Source organism: Lipotes vexillifer, unplaced genomic scaffold, assembly GCF_000442215.2.
Source record: "Lipotes vexillifer unplaced genomic scaffold, Lipotes_vexillifer_v1.1 scaffold515, whole genome shotgun sequence".
Classification (NCBI taxonomy): Eukaryota; Metazoa; Chordata; class Mammalia; order Artiodactyla; family Lipotidae; genus Lipotes; species Lipotes vexillifer.
In genome coordinates this window covers 1,274,382-1,286,524 of record NW_006772017.1, presented here as the reverse complement: position 1 = coordinate 1,286,524, position 12,143 = coordinate 1,274,382, and the positions used below count along the sequence as shown (strand labels likewise).

The 12,143-nt window shown below is 35.4% G+C and overlaps 1 protein-coding gene across 1 annotated transcript in view; it reads right to left on the bottom strand.

The window, feature by feature from the left end:
• Positions 1–12,143, bottom strand: part of AFG1L (AFG1 like ATPase) — a 195,393-nt gene that overhangs the window by 120,230 nt on the left and 63,020 nt on the right. The window contains exon 6 of the mRNA XM_007447258.1: positions 2,298–2,397. Coding sequence (XP_007447320.1) covers positions 2,298–2,397 — 100 coding nt within the window. The remainder of the gene's footprint in view (positions 1–2,297; positions 2,398–12,143) is intronic.

Genomic DNA, 12,143 nt, shown 5'->3' with positions numbered 1-12,143 from the left:
GGCGGCGGGGAGGGGCATTCCAAGCTTATTCTAGCACTTTGTTCTTTATGAACATAGCTTATCATTGAATGTCTTAAGGTAATACTGAAGATACTGTTAAGTCAACAGTCAACTGAAAGAGAGTCAAGCCTCACATCCCCATCGATGATCTAATATGAAAAACTCACTGCCTTATCTCATAGAGTTGTTACACTAATAAATCACAAGAATGCTATATATAACATTATAAGGATTTTAATAAATGCATCTAACAAAATCATTCATAATTCTCTTATAGTGTAACAGATTAGGTATAAGTGTAATTGTTTGAATAACTAGGTCTTAAGGTATTGATTAACTAATTAATGTTTCCCTAAAATAAGGCCTCTAATGGTATACTACAGGAGTCTAAACTTGGCCCTACCCTATTTAATATTTTAGTTAATGAATGGCTAAAGACACAGAAGCACGATTACTAAGTTTATAAATGTCATAGCTAGTAGGGGTAGTTAAAAAAAATTTATTAGAATCATACTTCAAAAAATATCAACATAAATCAATAATATGGTACAACGTAGACAAACTAATAAGCTGAAATGTAATAGGAAGAAAAAAGAGATCAACTACAAAAATATAGAAAGAGAGAGACCTAGTTTGACAACAGCTCACATAGTAATATCTGGGTATATTAGTAGATTACAAATTCATTATAAGTCATTAATGTGACATGACTTAATTTAAAAAGTAAAAACTCACACTACATTGTTCTTTTCAGGTTCAGTTATAAACTCCATGTTACCAATTCCAGTGGTCAATTCTCAACCTCATTTTTCACCTCCTAGCAGCATTTAACAAAGGTGATCATCCATCGTTTTTGTACCACTTTCCTTTTCCTTGCTTGACATTCTCTTGGCTCTCCTCCTACTCACTGGCTGCTCTTACCAGCTTCCTTTAGGACTGATGACTCCCAAATTTATATCTCCAGTCTAAACCTTTCCACTGAAATCCAAACTCTTAAATGCATCATCAGCCTCATAATCATAGAAACCCTACTTCTCTACCCAAATTAGCTTTTCTTATAGTCTTCCCCATCTCAGTAAACAGCAATTTTATCCTTCCAATTGCTCAGGCCAAAATCTTTCAGTCATTCTTGATCTTTTTTATTTCCATACCCTATATTCATTCCATCAGTAAATCCTTTTGACTCTGTCTACAAAATCTGACCACTCCTACCACCTGCACTGCTCCATCATGTCCCCTCGGGATTGTTACAGTCATCTCCTAAATGGTCTCCCTACTTCCAACCTTGAAACCTCATCCCCACAATCTAGTCTCAGTACTGCAGCCAGAGAGATCCTGAGAACACACATTTATTCAACATTCATTCTAAGACTATTTACTGAGATCCATCCATGTACAAGGCACTGTTTTAGGTACTTAAAATATGCATATCTGTGAACAGAAGAGATAAAAGTTGCTGCCCTCCTGAAGCTTTTGCATCCTGGCAGAGGATAGATAATAAACTATATATATAGTAAATAAGTAAACTACATGGTGGCTCCATAAGTGCTATGTGAAAAAAATAGAGCAGGTAAAAAGAAGTGGTGCCAGGAAAAAAGAGCATGGGTTGTAGATTTAAATGGGAGATGAGTCTAGGCTTCATTGGCAAAGTAACCTTTGAGCAAAGACCCGAAAGAGGTAAGAACTTAGCCATGCAGGTATCTGGCAGAATAGCATTCCAGTCAGATGTTAATATTAAGAATGCATAAAATATTATTTTTGGTTCTTTCAACCTTCAACTGACCACATGATGGGCTGAAAGACACAAAATTTAAACTTGTTTTTATCTATATATTATTGTATTTTAATTTTTAATAATGTCCTAATAAGCCACAAGTGCTTTTTCAGAAATGATAAATGAAGTATCAGAAACCACTTATGCAGGAAAGCTTTAAGTATTTTTCCAAGATTTAATTAGGAACTTTTTCTTTCATTTCATTGAGTTTCTTTTATGGCCCATAAAATGCAGTTAGAGAGGCCTGTATTTTTTTGATATGCGCACACATGGCATATCTAATGCTCAGGGAAAAACTGCAAGTGCCTCAAACACGGGAGATCATGTGGATTTAGGAAAGATTTTTCAAATATTATACAAATACCGACTGATTTTTCAGATTAAGTTAGTTATAAAACTTAGGATAAAGCAAAGTAATCAGATTTATTAACACAATAAAATGAGTCCAAAATTGTGAATTTTTAAAAGCTTGTTCATTTCTACCTAATTGGATAAGACAGTACAGCACAGTGTTTGTTTTTACCTTCCGGTGGCCTGTTGGATGTTGCCACAACGACGACCCCGTTTTTGAACAGATTTTCAAAAAGCTGTTTCAGAATCATGGCATCAGCAATGTCAGTGACCTATGGACAGCAATACATTTGTTTTATTTTAATTTCGCTTCTGCTCTAACAAATTTGCTAATGGTTCATCCTTTTTTAAAAAAAAATAGAAGTGAATTCCAAGAGAAAAATTCTAATTATCATGTAGAAAAGAGTAGATAATTAAAAGCATGAAAGCCTGCAGTCTTTAAACCTGACTCTTCTTTTTTGCAAGCCTATCATTTCTATCCAAATTATCAACTGATTCTATGTTAACTTATTTTATAGAACTACAGGTGGAAAGCACAGATAATTGTCCTAAACATCTAGGAAGTCTAACTAATTAGAACTAACATGATCAACTCCCCCCTCCTACTCCCATCACAGCCTCCCTCCCCGAATAAAGAAGAGAGAGAAAAAAAGAAAAAAAAAAAAAAACACAGGCTATTTGAGATTTCTAATACCTTTCTGGCAAAGGTCCCTGAAAAGGTGACTTTAAATGGTCATGAGACTTTAGAAATAAGGACAAGTAGCCAGTGAGACATAATCAGCTGCTGTTGAAAATAGAATGATATGACATAGATACTATTGTGCAATTGTTGCACAAAACAATTCAACAGATGGCCCATCACAAAAATAAGCAATTTCATTGTTCTTTTTAAGTGCCTTCTATTACTGTCCATGAATAATCAAAAGGCACTGCAGTCACTTCCAGCACAGCCAGCCTCTGCTAACCTTCCCAAACACAAATATTCCTTCTACCAAAAAAAAAAAAAAACCTTACAAGAATGGTTAACACAGTGCTTTAAAAAAAAAGCTTCTGACAAAACCAGAAATGCATAATGCAGATAACACTATTTCATCTAAGTTACAGAGATACATATAACCACTGATCTTTTCTAAAATTATTTTTAAAAATCCACAATTAGCAAGTAAGCTTAATGGTAACTTTTTTTTTTTTAATCCCAAAAAATAGAGAGAGGCTCAAGAGGGAGGGGATATGGGGATATATGCATGCATATAGCTGATTCACTTTGTTGTACAGCAGAAACTAACACAACATTGTAAAGCATTTATACTCCAATAGAGATGTGAAAAAAAAAAATAATAAAAATTTTAAAAAGAGCTCCTGAAAAAAAAAATCCTCCAAAATACAGAAATTAGGGAGGGTAGGAAGTTGACTTCAAAAAATAAATATATAGTGAAGATTGATGTTAATCATTGCACCTTCCCCTAAGAATATAATAACATGGGTTTTATATACTCCCAATGTAAAAATGCTTTGATCTTCCTTTAACAGCACATTTTAGATAATCTCAATAAAACTTATTTTATATTCACAAAATATATCACACAATAAATATCACATTGTTTTTTTTGTTTTTTGGTTGTTTTTTTTTTTGCGATACGCGGGTCTCTCACTGTTGTGGCCTCTCCCGTTGCGGAGCACAGGCTCCGGACGCGCAGGCTCAGCGGCCATGGCTCATGGGCCTAGCCACTCCGCGGCATGTGGGATCTTCCCGGACTGGGGCACGAACCCGTGTCCCCTGCATCGGCAGGAGGACTCTCAACCACTGTGCCACCAGGGAAGCCCCACATTGTTATTTTTAAACCATGTTAAAGTACATAGAAACTAGTGGAATTCTTTCAAATTAGATCATAATACTAAAAGTTGCCAACTAAATGGTTATAACACTATGAACAATAACAACCTGGGTGACAGATGTCTAAATCACTTTTCTCTTTCAGCTGATATCTTACGCAAAAGTTTAATTATTTCCTTTCCACCTGAACAAAACCAAACCAAACCAAGATATGGGAATGTGCAGATCTTTTTTTTTTTGCTGTTTCAGGCTATAACTTTAAAATACTAACTAAAAAACTACTGAAGATTCCTTAAATTAAAAAGACTTCAGGAACTTACAAAGTGGTGATTAAAATGAAAAGGAAAGTGGTACTGATATTATTTAATTTGGAGCTTAGGATCACTGTCAAATTTTGCTTCCGCCAAAACACTCACAGAGAAGGCCCTTTTCAAATGCTTAAACACCAGTGGCATTTCTGATGAGAGGACAGAACAAGCTTGCAAATTTTAGAAGCAACTGCACTTTTAAATTGGATTCCCAATGCACTGACTTTTAAAAAGAATGATATCAATTAAAATCACCCAATTTTAGAGAATAAAAATGATCATTTGACTATATCGCTGAGGTTCTTGAAAAAAATAAAAATAGCTTTTTTGCTCTAAGGTTCAGAAAAGTGAAGGGATGTTTAGCTTATAACACTGTACAAAGGTTTAAACTGAAAGTTGAAGAAAGCAAACAATAAGGACTTGTGGGTGAATTATAATTTGTTGTTTTTGTATTACAGAATGTTTTTGCTCTAGCAGAGTAAATTAACTTGGAGAAGCTATGGCTAATTAATAAAGCAGGAGTCACTTGGTGTAGCCGGGTGCCAATGTATACTCTTTTGATCTTGTCCCTGCACTTGTTCAGCTTTGCTGGGGAACAGAAATTTTACAGTATAAGTGAACAGAAGACAATTGGCCACACATTCTTGAAGAGCGAGCTTTTTCAGCACCCAGCATTTCATTACCACCAGGAACAAAAGAGAAGGCTACAGATTACCACTAAGGGTAGTCTGCTAATACAGAGAGTGGAGACATTTCATTAGCATTAAAGAGAGAAGATTTTTTATGACCTAGAGTTGCTTTCCATTATGACTCACTTAAGTAAAAAAAGGAAAAAAAAAAATCTAACTGTTAATTTACATGTGTAAGTGCTTGAGTCTCAGTCATCCACTGATTGGTACAGTGCCATGTAATGAGTGACAAACATAAGCATGCATTATTAGTAATTAGTATTAGCACAGAAATAAGCATCTATTTTTATTAGCAGTTTTTAATAGCTTTCCTGTTTTATAAAAACGGTCAAAACTATTTTTTAAATGATATTGATAGCTTACAGAGGAGAATTTTGAATGATATTCTGCTCATCAGAATTCTTTTTTTGGGGGGGGGCATATTAGTAAAACATCTATCCAGTATCCCTAAAAAGAGACATGAAAAAATAACATTTTTTAATAAAAATTTGTTCTCCTTCGGTATTCTGATATCTTCAGAATCACAAATGGTTTAATAAGAAATGTTAATATTCAAAGAGAATATAATGAAGACCCTAAAGAAAACTTTATTCTTTTATTTCAGTAATTAAAACACATAAAAACATCCTATCTACAAATTTCTCAAACAGGATAAGAATACTGCATCTATCACACGTAAAACTGAAATGGTACACTTAGTAAAGATGACCAAGCTAATGAGGAATAACTTCTGCAAATGTAATCTGAATGCTACGAAAACATAATCTTAAAAATGCCCTAAATTCAAGAGAAAAAACTATGTTCTTGTTTTTAAGCAGCAACAATTCCCATTCATCCCCCTAGTAAAATAAATATTATACTAATTAACATCACCTAATGGCTAATAACAACTAGTTAAAAATCAAGACCCCTAATAGGATTCAATTTGAAAAGTGAAGTGGTGATTGCAGACATACTGTTGTTAAGATTAAAGTGCCTAAAAAATTCTTTGCTAGTAAATCAGCAATGTATCGTACTAGGCTTAATAGGCTTAAGGATAATTTTTAGGTTCCATCATTAAAACATCTACTAAAAGCCCACCCAGTTCTAGGTCTGTATATTTAAACACATAATAGAAGAAATATACCAAAGAGAACACATAACATAGCTTTTACTACTAGTGAATAAGAGCACTGATGATGGATTCAAACATAGTTACCAGCTGTATGATCTTGGAAAAGTCACTTAACCTCTCTGACCCTTAATTCCCTCATCAATCCAATAAAGGCAGTAATAACAACTACTCTGCAAAATCGTTACAATACATACAGTAAATCCTCAAGAAATGTTGATTATGATTGTTACCTATATATGTTACATATGCTAGGTTAAGTCCTTATTATTTACGTATAGCTATACAGAATTTTAGCTGTAGATGGAATGATACATAGCATAGTACAGTAGTTAGGAACACAGAAAGCACTCAGTAAACAGTAGGTAATATTATTACAGAATAAACTAATAGATAAAATAAAAGCTTTCTAATAAATAAACGGGCATTGACTCAAACAGTTCCTAAAAGATGGATATTAACAGTAAGCAAATAGATATTTAAAAAATCAACCATAATATTACTTAAAGAAATACACATTAAAACAATGAGATCCCATTTTTCACCTATTAAATTAGACAAAAATGTGAAGATAATTTAGAATGTTGACAGGAAAAAATGCAGGTTGTTATATATAAGGGAAGTGGGACTTAGTTGGGGGACTACTTCAACAGTTATCATTTGGTACTAAGATTTATTCATTCATCTGTTCACTCATTATTATTGTTCATTAATTCATTCTCAAGCACTGTTCTAGACATTTCAGATACGTCAATTAGCAAAACAAAGATTCCTGCCTTCAAGTTTACATTCCTGTAGAGAAATAATGATAATAAGCAATAAACACAATAAATAAGTAAATATATGTCAGAAGGCAATATATGTTATGAAAAAAAAGGAGGGTAAGGGGCATTAGAAGAGTGGGGGTCAATGGCAAATTGCAATTTTAAACAGGGTATAGGCCTTGTTAAGGAAATAATTGAGCAAAGATCTGAAGAAGTAAGAGTTATCCTGATGGACATATGGGGGAGGTTATTCCATGCAGAAAGTGAAAAGGCTTGGCTTGTTTGTTCTAAATCGTACAGATGTTGGGGGTCAGAGTGCTGATACAGCAATATCCTGGGGTATCATTTTACCCTTTTGATTTTTAGAAAAGGGGGACAGGTAGAGATCTGGACTTGCAATTAATCCAGTTTTGATGTGCTAGAGGAGCTTCTCTAAGACCAGTGAAAGATAGTCCAGGATACTGAAACTAGGAAATCTAGGCTCTGCTCAGTGATCTCTCTGCCCTTAGGGGACACATTCTTGCCCTTAGATTCTCGCTTTCCCTGGCTCTTCTCCACAAGGGGTATATGCAAATATTGGTCTTTTCTTGCATGCAGTGGTAAGCTCCAAGGTTCAAGTTTGGTACTTCAGGGGAAACAAAACAGCAAGATTATTAACATTTTTCATTCTAGGACATTTAGGCCAACTTTGCTCAAGGGAAGAGGGTCAACTCTAACATACTAGAACGCTACACTGAAATTTGTGAGCAAATAAAAGCAATCAATTTGTTTTTCGGTCTTGTTCTGTTGTCTCTGTACATATTTCCTTCAGCGCCCTGCTGAGAAAGAAGCATTTGGTATAACACCCACTATTAACTACGGTTCCCTAATCTATGAAGAAAATAGGATTGGAAAAAGTAGGGAGCATTGAGTGAATCTGAAAGTATAGGAGATAATGTTAGAGAGGAAGCAGGGGGGTTTGAGCAAGGGTAATGACACCATCTTATATAGCATAATATATCCCACCTTCAAGTTTAAGCCCTTTTAAGTTGGGTTTTCTGTTACCTGCAGCCAAAAGCATCCTAGTAGATACCTCATCTCTTTGCTTTTCTTGGGCTTTGGTTCATCAGGTAAACCTCCTTCCATTAGAGGTAACAGATTTTATATTAAGGAAGGTGAGATTTCCTCACAGTACTCCTATTTATTCTTTTCTAGATCATAGGGAAATCCTTCTTGACATAGAAGATAAGAGCAAAACATGAATTGAATAGTTCCTTTCTCATCAAGACTCTTTGCAAGAAACAGGCACAGGAGTTTCAGCTAAACATAAGGGGTTTATACTTGAGACCTCAGGATGGAACAGCACTGAAAGCACCTCCTGGGAACAGGAACTGGAGATTGGCATGAAATTACAGGTAGCTCTGCAGCTGTCTAGGGAGCACCCTGGTATTCCTCCCCCTAATGTGATTCAGCTACTTCTTATGTCTCTTTGTTCCTGTCTCATTACTAAGTGGGCACTTCCCTCTGCATCTTTTAGTTCAAATACATGAGAAAAAGTATATGATTGGCTCAACCCCCAGGCCACACCACACAAGTCCAAGGTTGTTGACAAGCTTGTGGACTGGCTACTCATACATCAGATGTCCAGACATGATCCATTTGACTGTGGGACAGATAGGGTTCTGTAGTATGGAATAAGGTCTTTAAGACAACTGGGATGAATGACTAAGTGAATGAATGAATATTAAACCAACTCTGGATAAGGCAGGAGATGACAAACAGAGCCATCACATCCACTTTCTTCTCTTCGTTAGCAAGAAACATTTTATGAGCAAGGGGTCTGTCTCCCTCTTGATCTCCCTTACACATCCTTAATATATAATTTAAAAAATCCTTTTTGTTGCCTTATATTTCTTTTACAAGATTTGGTTCATCCTGATAGATAGTTGCTTTTGCTTCCTTCTTCTCAACCATGTATCAGTCTTCTAAAACCTGAACTCAATGGAGAATGCCCAGAGCAACCACACAGGTTTCTGTTAGGACCTCACTATCAGGGTGGCATTATGATTTTCATGGGCCCTTTAACCTTCAGAAGCCCCTTCCTCAATTAAAAAATAAATTTACTTAAAAAAATATATATAAATATACATATATACATAAATTATATTTTATAACTATGTTGGTATAAGACAAATATAGTACAGATGCAGACAGATACAGGCTGGATTCATTATTGACATATTCATTTCTTCTTCAAATTTTAAAAGAATTTAAATTAAAACATTTTCATGGGCCCCTAAAACTACCATGGACCCTCAGCACCATAACTATTGTGCCTAATGGGTAATTTGGACCTGCTTGCGATAAATCTTCTCAGGATCTGCTTTGAACAACCATACTTTTATCTTTTCCTAATCTTCTTAAACAGTCTTGCCAATGGCCCTCATGTCACAGAAACATGCCAATCATTTCTCAGAAGTTTTAAAATTCACATTTTTTAAGTTAAGGGTAATGAGTTTTACCTGATACCTAAGAAATTCTGATGCCTTTATATTCCTCATATACATGATGGAAATAATAATAATTATTTAATAGAATTAAATGAAGTAAGGATGTAAAAACACTTTGTAAACCCTGAATTACTTTACAAAGGTTGGGTATTAATATACTTTAAAATTTTTAATTTCAATACCTTAATCAAAAATTTAACTGTGATGGATGAAGTAACAAGGTAAAACCCCAGAAAAACAACTAAATAAAGTGGAGATAGGCAACCTTCCAGAAAAATGATAGTGAAGATGATCCAGGACCTTGGAAAAAGAATGGAGGCAAAGATCGAGAAGAAGCAAGAAATGTTTAACAAAGACCTAGAAGAATTAAAGAACAAACACCTAGAAGAAATAAAGAACAAACAAACAGAAATGAACATTACAATAACTGAAATGAAAAATACACTAGAAGGAATCAATACCAGAATAACTGAGGCAGAAGAACAGATAAGTGACCTGGAAGACAGAATGGTGGAATTCACTGCTGCGGAACAGAATAACGAAAAAAGAATGAAAAGAAATGAAGACAGCCTAACAGACCTCTGGGACAACATTAAACACAACAACATTCGCATTATAGGAGTCCCAAAAGGAGAAGAGAGAGAGAAAGGACCCAAGAAAATATGTGAAGAGATTATAGTCGAAAACTTCCCTAACATGGGAAAGGAAATAGCCACCCAAGTTCAGGAAGTGCAAAGAGTCCCAGCCAGGATAAACCCAAGGAGAAACACGCCGAGACACGTAGTAATCAAATTGGCAAAAATTAAAGGCAAGGAAAAATTACTGAAAGCAACAAGGGAAAAACGACAAATAACATACAAGGGAACTCCCATAAGGTTAACAACTGATTTCTCCGTAGAAACTCTACAAGCCAGAAGGGAGTGGCATGACATATTTAAAGTGATGAAAGGGAAGAACCTACAACCAAGATTACTCTATCTGGCAAGGATCTCATTCAGATTCGACGGAGAAATCAAAAGTTTTACAGACAAGCAAAAGCTAAGAGAATTCAGCACCATCAAACCAGCTCCACAACAAATGCTAAAGGAACATCTCTAAGTAGGAAACATAACAGAAGAAAAGGACCTACAAAAACAAACCCAAAACAATTAAGAAAATGGTCAGAGGACCATACATATCGATAATTACCTTAAATGTGAATGGATTAAATGCTCCAACCAAAAGACAGGCTTGCTGAATGGATACAAAAACAAGAGCCCTATATATGCTGTCTACAAGAGACCAACTTCAGACCTAGGGACACATACAGACTGAAAGTGAGGGGATAGAAAAAGATATTCCATGCAAATGGAAATCAAAAAAAAGCTGAAGTAGCAGTACTCATATCAGATAAAATAGACTTTAGAATAAAGAATGTTACAAGAGACAAGAAAGGACACTACATAATGATCAAGGGATCAATCCAAGAAGAAGATATAACAATTATAAATATATATGTACCCAACATAGGAGCACCTCAATACATAAGGCAACTGCTAACAGCTATAAAAGAGGAAATCGACAGTAACACAATAATAGTGGGGGACTTTAACACCTCACTTACACCAATGGACAGATCATCCAAACAGAAAATTAATAAGGAAACACAAGCTTTAAATGACACAATAGACCAGATAGATTTAATTGATATTTATAGGACATTCCATCCAAAAACAGCAGATTACACTTTCTTCTCAAGTGCGCATGGAACATTCTCCAGGATAGATCACATCTTGGGTCACAAATCAAGCCTCAGTAAATTTAAGAAAACTGAAATCATGTCAAGCATCTTTTCTGACCACAACGCTATGGGACTAGATATCAATTACAGGGGAAAAAAATGTAAAACACACAAACACATGGAGGCTAAACAATACGTTACTAAATAACCAAGAGATCACTGAAGAAATCAAAAAATACCTAGAGACAAATGACAACGAAAACACGATGATCCAAAACCTATGGGATGCAGCAAAAGCAGTTCTAAGAGGGAAGTTTATAGCAATACAAGCTTACCTCAAGAAACAAGAAAAATCTCAAATAAACAATCTACCCTTACACCTAAAGGAACTAAAGAAAGAAGAAAAAACAAAACCCAAAGTTAGTAGAAGGAAAGAAATCATAAAGATCAGAGCAGAAATAAATAGAAACAAATAGAAACAAAGAAAACAATAGCAAAGATCAATAAAACTAAAAGCTGGTTCTTTGAGAAGATAAACAAAATTGATAAACCATTAGCCAGACTCATCAAGAAAAAGAGGGAGAGGACTCAAATCAATAAAATTAGAAATGAAAAAGGAGAAGTTACAACGGACACGACAGAAATACAAAGCATCCTAAGAGACTACTACAAGCAACTCTATGCCAATAAAATGGACAACCTGGGGCTTCCCTGGTGGCACAGTGGTTGAGAGTCCGCCTGCCAATGCAGGGGACATGGGTTCGTGCCCCGGACTGGGAAGATCCCACATGCCGCGGAGCGGCTGGGCCCATGAGCCATGGCCACTGAGCCTGCACGTCTGGAGCCTGTACCCCACAACAAGAGAGGCCACAACAGTGAGAGGCCCGCGTACCGCAAAAAAAAAAAAAAGGACAACCTGGAAGAAATGGACAAATGCTTAGAAAGGTATAACCTTCCAAGACTGAACCAGGAAGAAATAGAAAATATGAACAGGCCAATCACAAGTAATTAAATTGAAACTGTGATTAAAAATCTTCCAACAAACAAAAGTCCAGGACCAGATGGCTTCACAGGTGAATTCTATCAAACATTTAAAGAAGAGC